Below are 20,264 nucleotides of genomic sequence, written 5' to 3'. Positions count from 1 at the left end.
TCTATAAGAAGGTTGAAAAAATTGGGGTTAATATCTTACCTGATAACCTACAGTATATTCAACTCAAAAGTTTGAGCACGTTATTGCTGCTTTTCAGCTCTGGCATAAAACTTCAAAACTGTGAAGTAAAGAAGAAAAAAAAGACAAAGTCTTTTGTGCTTTAAACCCTTTACCTTCACACAAACACAAAATATGAGAAAGGATGACTCATAAACCTTTATCGTAAAGTTTTGAGGTTTCACATAATTCATTTCACTGAATCAAATTTGTACCCAGGTAAAAGAAACAAATATGGCATGATTAGAAACTGACAACGCAGACCTAATTCCTGACTTTGGGATGTAGGGGGGAAAAAACCAAAGACATTTCAAATCCTTTACAATCTCCAATGATAACACAAATAAATAAATTCTTCAAACGTGATTCAGTTTTCAACCAAGACAAAGCATCACAAACATCAGTTTGAAATTCAATAATTATAATTCACATTATCCCCCATAACACAAGCAATATCCTATAATATTCCCCTTTAAAGGCACAGTACACCCATACAGGGTTTCAACATCATAACTGTTCAAAAATCTGAAAATTGTTCTGGTAAAAAAAAAAAAAAAGGCTTTACAGAAACTGGGCCTACACATGTTGTCTATTGAAAACTTCAGCTTCTGGATACTTGTTCGTAGTACCAATTACAATCCTTTACAAGAGCGAGACCAGTCATATCTGAAAAAGTCCTACAAAGAAGGAAATTACAAACATGGCCAAGTTTGAAAAACTCTAAGTGACCCACGTAAACGCAGCATCTTGTTGCTCCTGGCTCAGAAGAAAAGTTTTCCCGTCACTCCTCAGAGTAACTTTCTGTAGGAAGTACAAGCTGACCGTCTCCTTGTTCGCTTGGAGGAGCCTTCAGTGGAGGAGAAAATAGAAAAACATTTAGAAAGTCAAGAAGCAATTAACTACCAGATGAGGAAAAAAACTAAGTTATGCCTTACATCCATCCGTTTGTAGACCCCCATTTGGAAACGACAGCAAACCACATCGACCACGTATCCCACCATGCCGTGGATCATCCCTGAGAGAGAGAAGAGATGAAGGCCACTGCATCGACGTAGCAGAACGGATTTCAAATCCCATGAATAACAAATAAAGCCGGATTTTTAAACCCACTGATGGAAGAACGTTGCATGCAGTCACAAACACATTTGTTCCTGGACTATATGACCGTTCAATCCACCAGAATCCATCATGCTTGGAAAACTAAATTACATCAAATTCTCCGTTCCTGGATTTTCCTTTGGAAATCTGCAACTATTTGCTCTATTAGAAGAAAATCTGTTTCCACTGGTGACAAGATATCTATTCAAGCGTTTTGTGACGTATTTATAAATATGTGGGATGTACAATGTTTTTCTAAAAGTGGGTGTGATCTATATTACCCAGGTTCCAATTCATTTATTTATGACTAAGAAAATGCGTTATTTTATCTTTTAAAAAAAGTGGAATATATCAATGCATCTATTAGATTTTTTTTTTTTAAGTCTAAAAATGAGATTAAAAATGCAGATGTTCCTTTAAAAGGAGCAGAGATTTACTGACATCTGCCGTAAAATGTGCAGACTGCAAGTGATACTAGAGAGCCGTAGTTTCAACTTCCCTCCAATAAAATCTAAAATAAAACCACTGCCACTAATAAAAAAGAAAACAATTCACCAGGGCAGTTTTTAGCACAGAACATGTTCAAACTTTAACTTTTCAGATCATTTAAAACTGTCTGAAGGTTTTAGTGGGTTTAGATCTACATAAATAAAAAAATAAAATAATTGAATTAGTTACATTTATGAACTTATGAAGCAACTTGTTTTAGTGGGTAACCAATCTAACAAATTTAACAAAGAAACAGGCCGTTACTGAAAGCAGGTGTTATCCAGAAATGATGGATAAGGTAACCACAATCTTGTCAATCCTTTACAATTTCCAACAGTGTCAAAAATGTAAAATTCTTGCAACAAGTGATTCAGTTTTCAAGCAAAACAGAATATCATTGGGAATTGAATTATAATGATAAAAGGAAAAAACTGAAAAGTCATGCATGACATTGTGATCTATATATTTTTAGCCTTACAAACTGAAATATAAACTAATTGTTGTTAAAGGAAAGCTGGCATATCTTCTCCAGTGTATAGTTACTACTACTTTCGTCTACCTGTTGTGGAAAAGATGCCTCCAACGATGCCGCAAAGTCTGACAAGAAACTGCCAGAGAGGCATGTGCTGCTCGGTGACTCTGACCATCAGTGAACTTATGTCATATTTCATGAAGATCCCTGAGACTCCGTGGCTGCCTGCAGCGTGGTTTATAACGCGCTCCTGCAGGAAAATGGGGATTTAACACATAAACCGCAGCAACAGTCAACCACACGCTGAACTGAAATACGATATTTAAACGTACCCGCTCTGTGACCGAGTACTGATGTGTTTCTGCAGACACTTTGTAGGTGTTCAGCTTGGTTGGCACAATGGTGATGAAGTACTGAAACATGTGGTTTGCTACAAACAAGAATTGTTCATTCATTAATCGCTGAGGATTCAATGCAAAGAAAATATCAGCATGTCATTACAGGCTGGTTTTTAATCACTTTTATGTACATATAATAAACCCCATCCATAACCTTAAAATTAACTTTGTACTCCGGTTTATGCTTAATGTTTGACTCAGAACGCTGTATTGGCCTCTCAGTAAAAATGGTGGTTTTTGAGGGATGTGGCCACAAAGTTGTGATCGGTAAATCCTGAATGTGGGCTTTAGCAGAAGTGCCTGTTAGTTCCTGCTTATAGAGAATATACACATAGGCACCGTCAGCAGTGATCTTTTCTGTGCCGTCCAGAGGGTTGATCAGTCCAGGGATCTCTTCTCCAAAAGACAAGTGGTCAATTCGGTGAGAGAAGTTGTAAGCTGGAACACAACAAACCAAAACAATCCCGATTAGGTGAATATAGAGTTACCATGGTGACCAGAAGCTCAGAGAAAATCTTACAGTCGTGGCTGACAAGTGCAGCTAGATGGGCGTGGCCTCTGGGGTGAGGTATGGACCTGTGGAGAGATTAATAGGTCAAAGGTCAAACTTTCTGCTCAATTAACTGGAGGTGTTGATTATTTTAGATCTTTGTCTTTTCATACATTTGTAGGTTTTCTTGATCAAAATGGAGCTGCTGGCCACTAATCCTAGCAAATGTTTTGTGAGTCCAGTGAACCCATCTCAGCTGAAGAAAACGTGGTTATTTTGGTTTGATCAGGGGTCATGATCTCATTTTACAATAACGTCAAATGCCCCAAATGAAAAAAAAAATGCTGGAGATAGACTTATTAACATAAAAATAATATATGCTAAAGGTTAGTCACATAAGTATGAGGTGGAAATGGGTTTGGATAAAGAGGTAACATCTGGTTACAACACAGTGATGTTCAAATTGACCAAAGCCATCAAATATTGAGGGACCAAACAAGTTTCATGAGTTTATCTAACAAAACAGAAGGATACTTTTGTTCCCCCCTGACAATCTGACCAATCGTTTACAAAAAGCTTGTGGTACAGTAACACAGAGCTGACTGTGGTGCCTGAGCCACATAAGGTTCAACAGACGAGCCTTTGTGTTGGTGCATAAGAAAAATAGTTGTACACAATGGGATGAAATGAAGGCCTAACACAGAAACTACAAGTCAAAGAATGAAATTAAAGATGGAGGTACATACTTGCCGATAGTGATGTGGAAATTCCCTGCCACTTTGTTGACATACATGTGTCCATGTATCCTGCAGGCACTGGGTGAACTGGAGCCATCATCACTGCAGAGGGAAAGGTCAAAGTAAAAGCTGAAGATGTTCAGGTTCATCAGTGTGTGTGTGTGTGGGTGTGGGTGTGTGTGGGTGTGTGTGTGTGTGTGTGTACACTGATCGCGAGGTCAGCTAGAGTCTTTACCTTTGACTCGGAGCAGGAGAAGGTCCTTTCACTGCAGACTTGAAGAGAACGTTCTGCAGAGAGTGCTCCACTCTGAGACGCTCCTGGATGTGCAGGAGGGTCCTGGCCGAGAGGAGTGGAAAACAAAAGGCAGTAAATTGTCAATAAATGGCAAACTGACTGATTTTATATTTTCTGGTCTTACCAACCATTCAAGGCAATTTACACCAGAGCCACACATTCATATACCAATATGCTGATCGGTAGGCTACTTCAAGTTAATTGTCTTGTCTAGGGGACGGTTGTTGAACTTACATTTGCCACAGTTTTTGCTCTGGTGGGAGTTCAAACTTGACCTGAAATGTGAAAAAACAAGAAATAGTCAGAAGAATAGAGACGTGTTGACACTGTGAAAAAAATAGTTGAGTAAAAACTCACTGGTTCATATTTTAAACCGTCTGAAGCAATCATAGTCTCTGCCAGATCCAGGACATCTGCTCCTATGTCTGCATGCCACAAACACAGGAAATATATATATATATATATATACAGTATATATAAAAACAAGTAGGAAACCTCAAAAAACACCTAAAGCAGTGGTTTTCAGTTTAAATTTGTAGCTTTTGAAGATGTATTATTCTCATAGCAAGTTGCCAATTAGAGGACTACCAGTAAAAAAAACTTTAAATCATAAGCAAAGTAGTGAAATTACCAGCTTAATAGGAAAATGCCATTTTACGCCGTTTTTAAATTTTAAATAACAGGAAACTAATTCAATTATGACTACAAAACCAACAAGATAACATTTTATTAAAATATAAATTGTAATAAATGTATGCACTTACACTGACATCTCATGGCTACTGTGATGTCCACATTTATCCTGAGTTTGCTGTAAATGAGGAACAGCACAGATGAGGACACACACTTCATAGCAGGTAAGGCTGGATCATGTTGTTATAGCTTTTACCTGGTGAAGTCTTTGTCTACCTCGTATTCATAGTTCATCCATGTGTTTCTGTACACAAAGAACTCCAGGAAGGCGAGGACCGCCATGAGGGAGAAAGCTACCAGAGAGACTGAGGACAGTTTCAGAGACTGACAGTTAATAAAACAGCTGTAGCTGCTGGTTTGTGCTTGTGTTGTTAGCTAGTACCTGTCCCTCCGCTGGCTGTGGTCTCCACGTAGCTCTCAGGCACTTTGGGGAAAGCATCTAATTCCTTCACCAGAGTCAGAGCTTTCTTCCTGGATATTCTCCTCATGTTTGGGGCCAGCAGCAGAGGTATAAACCCCTCAAAAGTGTATACTTTCAGGCTGCTAGCTAGCTAGCTGGATGCATTCAGTAATTAGTGAGAGTTTCCATGACAACTACCGAGCTAAACGTCCTGCTAACTGGTTCAAACGTGACCGCGTACGACTGAGCTTCTAACGCCAAAACTCTGTTTTTAAAACGTGCTTTTTAAGTGCATATGATGTTCCTTACTAATCAGGAAATACAACACACGAAGGAACGGAAGTTACCTTGGGGAAGATGATTCGCTGCCGTCTTGAAATGTATGTCATTTGGTGTGGGCGCCGTCTAGCGGCTATCAATGTTATTGCACGTTATTGTAGAATAAAAAATGTTATTTGTATAAAAACTAAGTTTAAAAATATTAAAATCAGAAAATGTGTATTATTCATTTAAATTATTATTTAACATTAGTGAATATTTGTTTACATCATGGGCCAAAAGATACATAAAGTGGTGGATGAGAGTGATTGTTGATAAATGTCCAACTTAAAATCTGAACAATGAGAGTAAAAAAAGGATACAATTATAAAGTTATTAAGGACATGTTTAGTAACGTTAATAAGAGTATATTAATAATAATAATCAACGATGAGACAAGGAGTTATTGTTTAACACTAATTTAATTATATTTAAAATGAGAGGAACACTGTGCATTTTAATTACGACGCCATTAATATAAACCCGTTTCTTGAGTTAGAAGTGCATCTTTCCAAAAACAACCATAAAAAAAATAAAATAAAATAATCCAGCACAGATTCACTGTTAGGACTACCACATATATCTACAGACATACTTTATAACTTCAAGTATTTCTTTGGCATGGTTTAGTAGCTATAAAGCACAAAACATGTAAGCATGCCAACAATAATCCTCTAATTTCTCAGAGATGTAATCTGTGTAATCTTAGAAAGACGGACACTTATGCAAACACACAATGTACCTGCTGCCAAAGCAGACTTTAGATTGACTCTCAGTTTAAGAATCTGTTTGAAAACCGTCCATTCTACTCTGCAGGTACAGAGTCCGGACCCTCATCCCGCAGCACAGCCGTCTCTAGGAGGTCAGAGGTCGGCGTGTCTGGTGGTTCCTGAGACAGATCTTCAGAGCATCTGCTCACGGTGGGCGAGATTACATCGGGGCTTGTGTCGCAGGATTCTGTGCTCTGCTCTGATGTAGCTGTATTGGTTGTCGTAGCAACGCTTGGAGGAATAGGGTCGAATTCCTCGTCGTCGTCCTCCAAGATTGGCGACTCATGGATGTCTGTCATTGAAGAAAAGGGTTAAGCTGCTGTAGAGTTTTTATTGGAAGGTAACACAATCTACATCACAAGAAAGGGTCAGAAAATAAAATATATATTTATATTTTATTTTAAATGTGTTTAAACCTCTAAGTCACAAACATTTTGAGAGTTTGATGGTTTTAGAACATTTAGTATCAAGGGCAGACCTCATTATATTTATGAAAAAAATTGTTTTAATTTAAAGCTTAAAAATGTTAGAGAAATCCACATTTTAATGCCAAAATATACTTTGAAACTTTGAAAGAGGTAAAACATCCAGTCGAGTTTTTCACATTTTTTATTGCACAACAACAAACATAAAATTTATTTTAGTCTATTATATAAAATCTATATGAAAATGGTTTCAAATGGCTGGTTGTGAAAAGCTTTCTAGCAATGAGTGCTTTTGGAAGGTATTATAAACACATAACATGCTCAAGTTTTTAAAGCACAATCATAAACTTGAAACTTTTTAAAAACTTATTCTCAAAATTAGTAGCTAAAGAAAAACAGTTAACTTACTGCTGAAGGCTTCTGGGTATTGCTTTGCAATCTTTCCTTTCAATGTTCTAGAGTACAAGAGAGAGATCCAGAGATCAGAAATTGTGTTGTGCACACTGCAGATGTGGCTGAAAAACAAAATAAGAGAGAGAGAGACTGATGACTAACCTAATCCTCCTGAAGACGCTGTCCAAATCCTTCTTCATGTCAACCAGGGTGCGAGTGTGAAGCAGGAAACGCTCGTTCATCTGCTGCAGCCTCACATTCGACAGTCCGTTGAAGTTTATCAGCATCTCATTGGTTTTCTCAAAGCGATCGAGCCTATTTGCAGCAACAGAAACAGAAAAAAAAAATTACTTCAATTTTCACCACATCACAATCACAAATATATTTATTAGAATTTTATCTGATTAAACCAACCAGAAGTGTGTACTTGTTAAATGGAAGGAAACAAGTGTGCAAGTGTAATTGTATAAATAGCTCATTTACTCTGATACACTAAAATAAAAGTCTAGTTTAACAAAACTCTTTCACTAATCATTTATTCATTAAGCAGAACAACAAAGACCAGGGAAAACAGCAGACATGATTAGGTTAAAATAAATATCCCAATGAATGAATTTATTAATTTTAGTCATTTTTGATCCTTTTCATGCACAAGTGAAAAACAGAAAAAATATACAATGTTGTAAAAAAGTAAATAAAAATAAAAAAAAGAAGAGACAAAAGTAGTACAGAAATAGATAAATATTTAAATCTCCATCAATGGCAAGACCACAAGATGTCAGTGGTACCATCACTTTTTTTCACTTTTAGTTGCCTTGTTGTAAAAATGTGCTATCATAATAAGAAAGTTGCCTTGCATTACAGTACCTGGCAATCCATCTTAACTGACCAATCACAGCAAGGAGAGAAATAATCAGATCCATTGTAATTCTGAATCAGATGCAGAAATCAACAGCTTGTTTGGGAGAGAATACAACAAGCTGTTCATTTAACAAAATTGACCTGCAAGGAAAAGCGATGGAAAGAAAATAATTGCTGAATGAAAACCACAAGAAATCTTGCTTACAGGTTGCCACAAGGTTGGATTGAAGCAAACTGATGGGTTGAAATGGCCCATCAGGACTTTTACAACACTCTTATATCTAATTAAGGTATGTGACATGACTTAAAGAGTGATTTTCAGACACCATCCAGTGTGTGATATTGCCTATTTTGCTCAAAGGATATGTCAATGTTTAGATGTAAAACGCTTGTAGAGCCATACAGTGCATGTAAGGTCCACTACAGACAATAAAACACACTAAAGTACCAACACCTGCATAAAGATACTCACATGTGTCTCTGCGCCTGGATGATGGCGTTCACATCCTCGGAGTTCACCATGCTCAGCATCCTGTTACAGAACACACCGGAGGCTGTGGGCTCCGCCATGGTGACAGGAAAACTGCAGAAACATTCACACACATAATAATTAGTGGCATCATATTCGGAGACAGAACAAGACTCTTTATTTCCCCTTTGACAATGTTGTTAAAGCGATATTTTTTGTCAGTGAGCGAGATCATCGGCATCAAAATAAAGAAACGAAGCAAGATGGTTTACTTACATCTGCACCCACCGGCTCTTTGTGTAACTAAAAAGATTAAACTACATCTGACAGCTCGCCGAGAGAAGAAAAAAAAACAAACGTATTTAAACTTCCTGTCACATGATTTTCTTGTTCTTCCTCTTCTTCTTGCGAAACAATTCGATGTATTACCGCCACCAGGTGGCAGAAAGTGTGAACCGTCAAAGGATTCCGCTGCCTTTCTTCTTTTGTGTAATCCCGGATGTCACGTGACGCTTTACGTTCGTCATTGCCCCCTGCTGGAGAAAGCGTGTGCAAAACAATTGGGTCATCGCCTTAGTGATTGCTTTGTTTGTTTGTTTTTAGAGTAAAATTAGAGCGATAGTTGTCCATCTACCCCTTAGTAATATCCGCTCAATCCTAATAAAGTGAATTTGAGCGGAAACCAGTAGCCAGCAGGAACCAAGGAACACAAAGGATCATCACAGGGTTTAACACAAGCAGTTTACAGAATGACACTAATATATTATAAAAAATTATTCTGAGCGTCACTAAATGGACACTTCAATCAACAATTAAATAATTAGGCCTATGATGCTTTGGCTGAAAGGAGTCCAAACCGTGTTTGGGTTCAACAACTGAGGTTGGAGGTTTAACAATTGCTGTTCATCAATTCACAGCCAACTTAGAGGGACATGTTAATAATTTCTGCCATGAAGAACATATGTTCAGACAGGACGATAAGGTAAAAAAACACTCAGAAATAACCAGGTGGGAAAGATTTTGACAGGATATGTGGAGGGTTTCATGTTTATGAGAGAGTGAAGGAAGATCATAGCTGGGAAAAAAGATGGATAAATGGGAAAATAGGGAATCCAAATGACTATGTGCTTGAATTTTTAAATCCTCCAATAATACTGACAGTCAGAAAAAAAGCACAAGGAAACTCGCAAATTCATACTTTCATAAAACTCACAAAATTACTTTTATTAAGGGACAAGTAAAAAAAGTACATGATGTATAAAAAATACAAAAAACGCTTTGTCTAAGTTGTAAGCTAAGTAAATGCATAGCAACAGTACATGCAAGTCTAGAGTTAGGTATCCTACTGTGGTTTCCTACTACTTTAACATTTGTAAGCTATAAGATTAAAGAGGGAGATGTACAGTTTGGCTGCAGTTTACCGGTCGTTACAGTCTACATGATACAGATGCAAAGTGGAGATACAGTATAACTTAAGTTGCACGCAACTCGGCTGATGAGCAAATAAATAGTTGCACAAAAAAAGCTAAATTGATTCGACACGACTTCAGAGGGAGCGTGTGTCGGAATAACATTTCCAAAGATGATAAGCTAACAATGAAAAGGATTTCTAGAACAACACTTCTAAGCCGGGATACAAATAAATATGAATTAAATAAATAATGAAACGTGTATTTGAGAGCCATTCGACCCACCTGGCCCTTTTATTTACATATCAAACTCACAGCTCCAAATGATCAACATCATATGTATGAAATTTCATATTAGTGTTCTTCTTCTTGTTTTTTTGTTTTGTTTTTTTGTGTTTTTAAGAATACCATAGAGATACATACAAATGGCCCGGACAAGCACAAGTGTCCATAGAAAACCTGCATTGATTTGACATTGGGTGAATTTCAATGTGCTTTGGCTTTCGATTGATAAATAAAGTATTATCAGGCTATACATCACAACACATTTGTGGTATATTAGAGGCAATGGTATAGAATTTCTGCTTGTATAAAGACTTTTACCATAAACTGACCCAGGAATGACAGAGATTACTGATATTGGTATTGCTGAATGACTATAAACTGATCATTTTGTGTTTTGCTGTTGTTTGGTGAGATATTATTATGCAAAGACACGATTTCTCCCTTTCCCCATGTCTTTTCTTTACATACAAAAATAAGTTACAACTTCAGAGAAACAGATCAAAAAACAAAAACAAGAAAAAGCAAGATTTCCAGTTTCTGTAAGGCCATGCTAAAATTTCCAAGACTCATGCATCAGGGTATTTCAGGTCTCTTGGGTGAGTGAGCTTGCCATTCATGCAGAATGCACTGTGTGTTGCTGAGGCCACAATAAATATAGCTACTATCCCTTTTCGTTTTGTTCCTTAATACCAATCCAGGATTAACACTAGCACTGTCTGTGACACACAATTAAGGCTGGTGTACTTGCTGTTGAGATTGTGAATAGGCCTTATTTAAATGGATTAACATTTGCACACAGACGTTCTAACAAATACACACAGAAAAACCTCTGACAGGAGGGGACATCATTGTGAAGAGAGAGAGAAACACAGGGGCCGCTGTACATGTCTGTGCTGCGTCAGTGTAAAGTATCAATCGCTCCAAAGCAACTTCCAAAGATAAAAACAGGAAGGTATACTTTTTATAAATAAAAGACTATCACTATGCAGGTGTAGCTTCATAAATTATAATATCATCAAAAAGTTCATTTATTTTTGTAATTCAGTCCAAAAAGGAAAACTTATACATTGGTTGATTCCATATATTTCTGTTAATCCTGAAGATTATGGCTTGCAGCAAATGAAAACCCAAAATTATGTCTCTCAAAAAATCTGATAAGACCAATAAATAAAGCATGGATGACAAATAGAGAAATGTTGTGCTTTGGCATGCACAATCCTAAAACTGCGGACTATCCAGCAGATAGTTAGAGTTCCCACATGAGGTAGGCAAATCACCAAAAGTCTTTACTAAAGAAATACCAACTAAAAGTTTAGTGGAAGAAAAACATGTAGTTGAAAATGATAAAAAATAAATAACTGCAGCTTTGAGAGAATTGTGAGATGAATCTTATTGAAGGGTTTAAAGAACATTCAGTTTTAGAGTTTCTTCAGACTCGACCTGTTCATATTGTAAAAAAGTTGATTTTGGATTTTAAAAATTAAGGTGCCTGGAAGAAAAGGGGAAAAGAAAAACAAAAAAGAAGAAGATAAGTGACATTATTGCAGTAATTTAAGGAAGAGGAACCCCAAGCAGATACTGAGTGCAAATACTCTACATACATAAGTTTTTATTGGTCTTATGAAATATTAACATTTTTGCAAACCTAAATTGTGGGTTCTTATAATCTGAAAGCCATAATCTTGAAAATTAAAATAATAATATTCTGAATTCATCTGCTGAAATAAATTAGCCTTTTGCTGATATTCTAGCTCATTGAGATGCACCTGTATCAGGCATAAATATGTTAGCTTAGAAGATATCCACAGTGAGAATGGGTTCAGATGTTTGAAATATTGAGTCATGAAATTTCAAGTAGCACCTTTTTTTTCTGTCAAGAAGCGGTTGTATTGTGTTTTGGAATAAAATCTGCAAAAAGTACCAGCAAACTAGAGCTCCAGCATTTCATCTAAAGTAGATCAGTAATACCACAGATGATGGTCCATCATCAGCATGGTTAAAAATATCAAATACAACAACAACAACAAAAAAAAGTACAGAAAGAACATAGAAGTCCATAAGTTACAGTTCAACCATAATAATGAACAATCCTCCAGCGTTATCATGGAGAAAACCAAAGATGTTTTAGCTGCTTTTTTGACTGAAGGCAATCTGAGGCAACTACTTTCTGTAAGTGCTCGGGGGGGGAGAGAAAAAAATTAAACAAAATTCTTTCAAACAAAATCCATCCCGAGATTTCTCCAGAACGTCGCCAAATGAAGGAGAAAAAAAAAGGGTTCTTTACTTCACCAGCCTTCCTCCATCACCTCCCCACCCCTGGCTGGAGGTGCTGTCACACATAGCTCAGCAGGCTCTGCATTTTCCTCACCCGTAGGCGTCTCCTTAACCACCTCTTCCTCCATGTGGGATTTATCCACCCCCACTTGACCCTCCTCTACCTCGACCTCTTCCTCCTCCTCTTCCTCCTCCTCCTCGTCTTCCTCCTCCTCTTGTTGCTGCTGCTGCTGCTGCTGCTGCTGCTGCTGCCGCTGCTTGTTGCGGCAGCAGGGCTTGAACAAATGGGGGTCGATGAGCACCTCCCCGAAACGGCCCTTGTATATTATTCCACAGCACACCTTTTGCCTGCGACAGAGCGAGATGCGTTGCATCAGATGTGTGGAAAAAAAGCCAGGATGATTAAAGCTGAGTGTGTTAACAAGCTGCTGTTAAAAGTGTAACTGCGAAAATCAGCACAGAACGGTGTTGAAGCGTTTTGTCAACTACTAGATTAATATGAGCAGTTCAAGCATTAAATTGTCTTCTTTACAAGAAAAATTGTCTGATGTTTTCTTTGAATGTTTAGAGTCTATGTTCAAAATAAATACTCTAAACACAAAATGGTTTTAACGGTGGTAATTTAATGGTTTTAAATTGATTAAATCCTCGCTTTATTGTGATGTAAAGTATGCAACTTTCGGTAAATCTGCAGATAGATTGTCTTTGCTTCATAGCTCATCTGTAAAAATGTTTATGCCTCCTTGCCAATTTTGTCTGTCTTTGCCTTTTTGTTACACTTTCTGAAAGGTTCTGTTAATTGAATAACAGTTGTAAATACTTCAATATTTGTCTCATAAATTCACAGAATATTTTCCAAGAATTCTTGGAAATTTCAGCACACATTACACTTCACATTCACATTTTCACCTGTTTTTTATTAAATATATGAAATGTGACTTTGTGTTCATTTTGCCCAACAATTTTTTTCACTAGGAATTTCCTGTAGTCGTATTTTTGACCAGTCTTTGTCCATAGTTCAATCACAAACACTGACTGAAAGGAAGACCTTTTGTTTTATTTTTGTTTTGTTTTTTTGTTCTCAGGGTCGTTTTACGGGAGTATAAAGTCTAAAACGCAAAAAAAAAAAAAAAAAGGACTTTGTAATTATTTTCAAACAAATATGCCTCATTTCCACAGAGAGGTACGGGACGACTTGTAAATGGCAAAGTACTTTCTAATTGATCTATAAATAAATATTTGAACAAATCCAAAATGTTAATAACTTACAGAGAGAAAAATGATTAAGATGTTGTTTTATGTTGCATCTAAACGAATCTAACAAACTACACTGAATGGAAATTAAACCCCTGATATTACATGTGGTAGTATCTTCTTTTGCATACATAAAGCGTTTATGTGTTCAACATGATGCTGAATATTATGTGTTTGTGTTCCAGCATCAAATCTACCTCTTCCAGTAAGTGAGGTCCAGGAAGGAGAAGACTGGGGAGCGGCTGGACCCGGGGCTCAGCTCGGTGTCGGAGCCGTCGTCCGACAGGTTGCTGTAGCTGGGAGACTGAGCTGGAGAGGCACTGGAGGTTGTGCTGTGGGCATCTGAGTCTGGAGAGCAGAACAAAGCACAGGAGCGTGCTATTTTTGACAAACACTAAATCTCCACTCTTGTTGTTAGCATATGCTGGTGGCAGGGAAAAGTAAAACTCAGAACTAACTGTTTCTCTTCAGCTCCTTCTGCAGCCTGCTGATCTGGCTCGGCCGAGCTTTCTTGGAGATGGTTTTGATTTTCTTGGGCCTGGAGGTTATCTTTAGGCTGGGGCCTCCTCTGGCATCAACAACCTGTACACAACAAACATTCACTTTTTAATAATATTCCAAGGTTCCATTCATGCAAAACCATTAAATTGGCTCACAATTAATCATATTACAATCTAAACACGTCAGGATTTTTATGTGATAGACCAACACAGAGTGTAACGAAATTTTGAATTGGAAGGAAAATTATGATGATTTTTATACATTTCAAGTGAAAACATGTTTGAAACACAAACATTATTTGAAATAACCCACTATTGTAGCTCTGGTAGTTTATAGAGTTGCTGGTACAACTCAAACCCAGTCTCAAGTCTTTCACAGTCTCCAACTGTTTTTGTTTTCAAGATTACAATCTGACTAGTTTCCCTGTCCCTGAAATAGAACTTCTTTACGACTTGATGCCCGAAATGTCTGATGTGTTCCTTGGTCTTCAAGAAAAGGTTTGTTCACTAATGTTCTCTAGCGAACATCTGAGGCCTTCACACTCCATCTTATTTAATTTGGGGTAGATGTATCTATAAACATGTCCTGAAAATTATGAATAATTTTCTTTCTTCGGATTATTGTGAGTGGGTTTATCACATAAAACATGAATACATTTGTAAGGAGAGCCAAACTCACATGGTTCCAGTTTTTCTTGGTTCCCACTGGAAGCTTTTTCCATCGCTTCACAAGGAGGACGCAGGCGTTACAGATTTCTCCTGATCTGGTTTCACTCAACCTGCAAAAAACACTTTGTTGCAACTCACGATGCAGTGTGACACCACAACACAGCACAGGTTCAGGTGGGTCACTTACCCAAAACAGCTCCTGAAGTCCTTCTCGTACCGCTTGCTGTCTGTGAAACGGGAGCTGGAGGACTTGGCCCGACAGATGCAGCAGCCGTCCAAACTCCGGTACATTTTGGGCTTATGAAAGCCAAACATCTGCATGCACACATATTTAAATTTGAACACCTCATCATAACAATTTATCATCATAGAGTGCCGTGCTACACATTCTGCCACTGGATGAATCTTAGAAAATAACATTAAACAAATCAGATGTGCTTATTATAATTAATTAAAAATACATTTAATAATAAACATCATGCATAGTTAGAGACATTGGGGGAGCATCTCTCTGCTGTGACCCACATGGTGGAAGTAGGTCAACAGTCAGACGGCGTGTCAGACAGATAATGTCACCATGCTGCGCTCACTGGATTCATGCAACGTTTAGGAAACTCGCGGCACGCATCGAGCATCGTGCAATATTGCGCTTACATATAACCGTGAACATTTTTGCTGCCTTTCTGGCCGCATCTTAAATGAAAGGGGCATGTCTGCGGGAGGAGACTCGGAACACCTATAAGCGTGCAATATGCAGAAGTGCACGCTGATTTATGTTGCTAGGCAAAATGAAATCTCCCAGTACACATGTGGACCAACTGCGGCAAAACTGGGAGCCGCGCCCCCCAGACTGGATTTTCTTTTCTTTTTTTTTTTCTGCCATCAGTCCTTGGGGTCTTCTGACAGTGCGTTGCCACACGGATCATGCAGAGATGAGGAAAAACTCAGAGACTTCTCACTCTGCTGCTAATTTCACATACGGATTAAAGTTGAACATAGAAGATTTTTTGTTTTATTTAATTTTTTAAAGAGTTTTACGCTGCTTGATTGAATGTGAAATGATGCCGATTGGGTTCTGCATGCGTTCTCATGATGCAGAACCCAATAATGGAAAATGGAAAATTATCTGTCAAACTCACTAATTAAAGATACACAAATTAGCTTTATTCTGGGCAATTCTGATTTCCTTTTTTTTTTAACCTGCCAATTTAATGTTTTTCCCCCAAGGAGAAACATGTGCTGCCAGTTTGTTGATCCAAGTAGAAGCTTTGAGTACAAGAAAATATTATCAGATTAAAAGAATATCCCTACGTATGCATCAAAGCATGTGCCCCTTTTGTATTAAACTCAAATAAACTGACACAGTGTCCATTATTCTGTCATTAGACCACAAATTCAATTTCTTAGTTTGGATGTGTTTAATAATCAAGAACAAATGCATATTTTTAAGAATCCTGCCTGCTGATCACTGTTTTATTTATTGTGAATTTAATATGTTTTTGTTTGATTGACTCAATAGGAATTCTGCATAAAAACATCCTTATCTACTCAATGGCGTTTATTTTATTTTTATTAGACTCTGCCAATGTGCCACAAATACCTGATAACATGTTGTCTGTTTCATAAACAAAAGTAGAAATATCAAAATAAAGATAAATGCATTGGCACATAAAATATTAAAATATAATTCATCTGTGCTCAAAACAGTGGCAGCTGCAAAAATCTTGACTCACTGATAAATCTTTTTAATGAGGGTTAGTAGTATTTGCAATGATAATAATAATAATTACTATTATACTGTAATTATTACTACTAAATGGAATCAGCCTCATTATTATCATCAATGTAATTGTTTTCAGTAATAATAGTTAAATAAAAACTACTACTACTACTACTACTACTAATAATAATAATAATAATAATATAATAATAATAATAATAATAATAATAATGACTGAGCTGCAATGTTTGCGATTTGCATATAAAATCTCTAAATCACATCACTGCACTTATTTTATTACAACACATTATTTTTGTAATTTTATGCCTATGCTATTACTACTATTACTACTTTAACTACCCTATAAATGCTACTACTCCTACTAATGATAATAAGATACAAAATGAATGAATAAAGGAATGAATAAATAAATAAAAGTGATATTTTGTGTAATATATTTAAATCAGCTTCACTATACTCCTTCTTGACGGAGTGGCCCTACAAGCAGTCCTGCTTTTCCCCTCCACGTCGGCTTTCTGTAAGTCCGAGACGATCTCTGCAGCGAAAATACAGTACGTGACGCAACTCAACATGGCAACACACTTCAAAGGCGGAGGCAATGTGAGGAAAGGGGTGTGATGCGATTTTCCGCAAAAGCTGCAATTTTAACGCGTAAACTGCAACAAACCCCGCTGAAAGCTGCTGCTTTTGCGTTAATATCACGCAAACACTGTGGAAAAATTAAAATCTCGCACTTGTTTTCGCCGAGAGAAAAGCGCACGTCGCTGAAATTTCACCGCCCACTCTCCAGCAAGGAAGCATGGCATGCCACACGACCTGCTTCTTGCGCACCCATTTTATGATGACCGTCCTCTGCTCGACGATGCCCGACTTCCCCACCTCTCTCCAACTTTGTGCGGGGTGACAAACTGAGAGTAACGCGTTTCCAAAGCAAATTATCTCGACTCGCACAGTAAAATAAAGCATTTGTGTTACAAGTGTGTAATTTGATCTTTACTCTTTGTTATTCCACGGTCCGCGTCGCTGCAACTGTCCACATCCAACTAAACATGTGCGCAAAGTTCAAAGCGACTGCCTTCGCGTGGTCGGTTTCCACGCGTTATTCCTGCACGGAACGAAATTTGTGAGGCAGTTTGAGCTTCCGTGGGGCGTTCGCGAACAGTTTGTGTTTCAGCAGGAGGTGTTTTGTTGACAGCGGCGCCCGCGTGTAGAGACGCATCTCTACTCCGGGTGGGCGTGAGAGATTCAACTTGGCATCGATACGTACAGCAAGACCAAAATGCGCACTATTTCGACTTGCCGCACCGCAAAGACGTTTAAAATCGGGATTAAAAAGCGCTTAAAAACCGACTTCAGTCAAACTGCATGTGATCAAACGAGTGATTCCCTCACACAGCCGAGTGCAGCAATAACAACAGCCTCAATCTGCTTCTAATGTCTGCATTTCAACTCCTCCTGATCTTCCCCCTTTTTTTTTTCTTCCCCCCCACAAATTTTCCCACTTTCTCGAATTATTTCAACCATTAAATAACATGACCTAGAGCTGACCATGCAAGAAGGCCCCAAAACAACACCAATTGTTCAAAGACAACTCGAAGCTTGTTTTTAATTACAAAGACTTTCACACAAAAAAAAAAAAACAGCCTGAAAAACGCACCGAAACAAACGCAAACCGCTCGCTGGCGTTACCTTGTTGGAAGTTTGGCGAAGCTGACACAAAGCAAGTAATCCCTGAAGAGCGTCGTAGCGGCGTAAGTATTAGGAAAACGAACCCGCATCAGTAAACCCGCTCTCTTGTTGATGTCTATGCTTGAGGACGGGACTGGATAGTTGTGAAGCCACTGCGCCTGCGTCACATCCACACCTCCATTTCAGAGTAGAGCGCAGGGCCCCTCTCTGTTTTATTATTTTTTTTCTTTTTTCTTTTTCTTCAATCAAACTATTTACATAAACGACGTGTGACGTAGGCGTGCGTCTGCGCTCGGCTGGCCTTATAAGGACGGGAACATTACGCGGGAACAGGGGGCTCGGCCCTGGTTGCTATGGCGCATTGGAGAATGTAAGCAAAGGGGCGGGGCTTGTTGTTTTACTACTCGACGCCAGATGGCTCGTCTAGGGGCCTGCAGTTTTTCAGGAGGCTCGGCGTCTAGAGCCGAGATGGGCTTTGTTGATTTAAAATTCACGCCAAAACAACCAGATTAGTGTTCAAGTAAAAGGTGGATCAGGTTTGATCCCCAGACTCACAGCAAACAAACAAACATGTTCAATTTATTATTATTTAAGAGCAATTAGAATACAATAAGATGTTATATGTAATGATAAATAAACAAATGAAAACAAACTATTGGAAAAATTATGTGTGATTGAAAAATATGCTTTAAATTGAGATTTTTTGAAAAACCGGAGCCTCTTAATCTGATGCACGTCAATAAAATCAATGAGATCTCAGAGTTGTTTTGGAAAACAGTACTGAACAAATAGCAGTGTTTAACTCTGGAGAAGCTGCAGAAACCCACAGCTCAGGTGGGAAATCTGTTGGCAGGTAAACTGTCAGTCCTTTATCGCATGAGTCTGGGTTTTGCATAGCAGTAAGGTAAGGTAATTTTATTTATAAAGCACACTTTCAGCAACAACAGCTGTTATTTTCAAAGTGCTTTACATGAATTAGAAGAAAATACAAAGAAAACGACAAACCAAAAGAAAGACCAAAAGGTAAACTACACATTGGTTCCCCATGTTTAATAAGAATAAGTAGTGACAGTAAAGCGATTTGTAAAATAAAAACAAAACAAAAACCCATTTGCAGTTTTCCACAATCCAGCAGCAAACATAAGAAAGAAGCATTTCTGTTCAGATGTTAAACATGAACAAAAAAGATATTTGATCTACAATGTCATAATCACAGATTGTGATCATAATCAATATTTTCATCACAATTTTCAGCATTAGAAAGTAAAGATTTTTCTGAGGTTGTGCAGAAAACTGTCGCTGTGCGTCACCGACTGAATGCATTATTTGGCACATGATGGAGCAGCATACATTCTGCTGAGGATGCAGAATCTCAGGCCTTTCACCCGCTGTAAAATGTTGCTCTTTAAGATCCTCATATGGAGAGACGACTGTTTTAACTTCCTCGGAAATTATCCTCGATTTAGCTGCATAATCAAAATAATACGAGTATTATTTGCCATTTTAGTATTTGATGTACAGTTATTTCAGTTCAGTTTGTTTATACAGTGCAGCTTCACAACAAGTCATTTCAAGGTACTTTACTAAAAAGGTTTCATTTCATTTCAGTCCAATCATTCTTTCATAACTAGATCAGAATTAGAAAAATATTCTTTCTTCTGTGGGTCCTGTGGAAAATTAATTGTTTCACAAATTTCTGCCTGGATTTCACAGTTTGAAAAAAATAGACAAAAGTAGAAGTTTAATATTTATGTCTCACTCTGCAGTTATTTAAAAAAAACAGATATTAGTCAGTTTCGTTTCTCGTTCATGTTTAAAAAATAAATAAATAAAATCACAGACAAAACTGCCTCTTATCCTGCGACCGTCTCATGTTAGGACTGTAGGTGGCGCTGTTTCTTTGTGCGTCTGAAAACAGATTTTCCACCTATTTTTTTCAGGGTTTTTTTTTTTAATCATAAACCAAATCGAGATGAACAAAAACATATAAAACGATAAGTTGTTTTCTAGAAATGTACACTTTAGTAAAACTTTAACAAGGAATTAAAAAAGAGTCTTATAAAAAACAAAATGTTGGT

The 20,264-nt window shown here is 37.6% G+C and overlaps 3 protein-coding genes across 6 annotated transcripts; all 3 read right to left on the bottom strand.

The window, feature by feature from the left end:
- Positions 1–151: 151 nt before the first annotated feature.
- On the bottom strand, positions 152–5,499 carry LOC116729355 (endoplasmic reticulum-Golgi intermediate compartment protein 2-like). The gene is made up of 13 exons (XM_032577831.1): positions 5,112–5,499; positions 4,926–5,034; positions 4,801–4,847; positions 4,394–4,461; positions 4,271–4,311; positions 3,977–4,078; positions 3,751–3,843; positions 3,035–3,090; positions 2,854–2,952; positions 2,449–2,546; positions 2,204–2,366; positions 993–1,072; positions 152–904 (listed from the first exon to the last, which is right to left on the bottom strand). The coding sequence occupies exons 1-13, from the start codon at positions 5,215–5,217 to the stop codon at positions 839–841; spliced, it is 1,128 nt and encodes a 375-aa protein (XP_032433722.1). The 5' UTR covers positions 5,218–5,499; the 3' UTR covers positions 152–838.
- A 351-nt stretch (positions 5,500–5,850) lies between these two features.
- kxd1 (KxDL motif containing 1) lies at positions 5,851–8,774 on the bottom strand. Its single transcript, XM_032577966.1, has 5 exons — positions 8,642–8,774; positions 8,369–8,479; positions 7,198–7,350; positions 7,051–7,097; positions 5,851–6,509 (listed from the first exon to the last, which is right to left on the bottom strand). The coding sequence occupies exons 2-5, from the start codon at positions 8,464–8,466 to the stop codon at positions 6,253–6,255; spliced, it is 555 nt and encodes a 184-aa protein (XP_032433857.1). The 5' UTR covers positions 8,467–8,479; positions 8,642–8,774; the 3' UTR covers positions 5,851–6,252.
- A 794-nt stretch (positions 8,775–9,568) lies between these two features.
- On the bottom strand, positions 9,569–18,380 carry sinhcaf (SIN3-HDAC complex associated factor). 4 transcript variants are annotated; one of them, XM_032577908.1, is made up of 6 exons: positions 18,155–18,380; positions 14,944–15,071; positions 14,767–14,866; positions 14,046–14,169; positions 13,785–13,965; positions 9,569–12,681 (listed from the first exon to the last, which is right to left on the bottom strand). In XM_032577908.1, exons 2-6 carry the CDS (start codon positions 15,069–15,071, stop codon positions 12,345–12,347), a joined length of 870 nt encoding a protein of 289 aa, XP_032433799.1. In that variant the 5' UTR covers positions 18,155–18,380; the 3' UTR covers positions 9,569–12,344. The 4 variants fall into 4 exon arrangements, with proteins under 4 accessions (XP_032433799.1, XP_032433789.1, XP_032433812.1 ...); XM_032577898.1 differs by having other exon boundaries at positions 18,187–18,378; XM_032577921.1 differs by having other exon boundaries at positions 13,785–13,935; positions 18,187–18,374.
- Positions 18,381–20,264: the final 1,884 nt, after the last annotated feature.

This window comes from Xiphophorus hellerii, chromosome 2 (genome assembly GCF_003331165.1).
Source record: "Xiphophorus hellerii strain 12219 chromosome 2, Xiphophorus_hellerii-4.1, whole genome shotgun sequence".
Taxonomy (NCBI): domain Eukaryota; kingdom Metazoa; phylum Chordata; class Actinopteri; order Cyprinodontiformes; family Poeciliidae; genus Xiphophorus; species Xiphophorus hellerii.
The sequence above is the reverse complement of the archived record's forward strand: the minus strand, read 5'-3'. Positions and strand labels throughout refer to the sequence as shown.

Coding starts and splice junctions, on each gene's coding strand:
- sinhcaf (XM_032577908.1), bottom strand. CDS start 15,071: ATGTTTGGCTTTCATAAGCCCAAAATGTACCGGAGTTTGGACGGCTGC. Junction 14,867..14,943: donor GACTTCAGGAGCTGTTTTGG/GTAAGTGACCCA, acceptor TGTTTTTTGCAG/GTTGAGTGAAACCAGATCAG. Junction 12,682..13,784: donor GACCTCACTTACTGGAAGAG/GTAGATTTGATG, acceptor GCTCTGTCGCAG/GCAAAAGGTGTGCTGTGGAA.
- LOC116729355 (XM_032577831.1), bottom strand. CDS start 5,217: ATGAGGAGAATATCCAGGAAGAAAGCTCTGACTCTGGTGAAGGAATTA. Junction 4,848..4,925: donor GTAGACAAAGACTTCACCAG/GTAAAAGCTATA, acceptor CCTCATTTACAG/CAAACTCAGGATAAATGTGG. Junction 4,462..4,800: donor AGTAGCCATGAGATGTCAGT/GTAAGTGCATAC, acceptor TGTGGCATGCAG/ACATAGGAGCAGATGTCCTG.
- kxd1 (XM_032577966.1), bottom strand. CDS start 8,466: ATGGCGGAGCCCACAGCCTCCGGTGTGTTCTGTAACAGGATGCTGAGC. Junction 7,098..7,197: donor AGCGTCTTCAGGAGGATTAG/GTTAGTCATCAG, acceptor CTTGTACTCTAG/AACATTGAAAGGAAAGATTG. Junction 6,510..7,050: donor ATACCCAGAAGCCTTCAGCA/GTAAGTTAACTG, acceptor CTTCAATGACAG/ACATCCATGAGTCGCCAATC.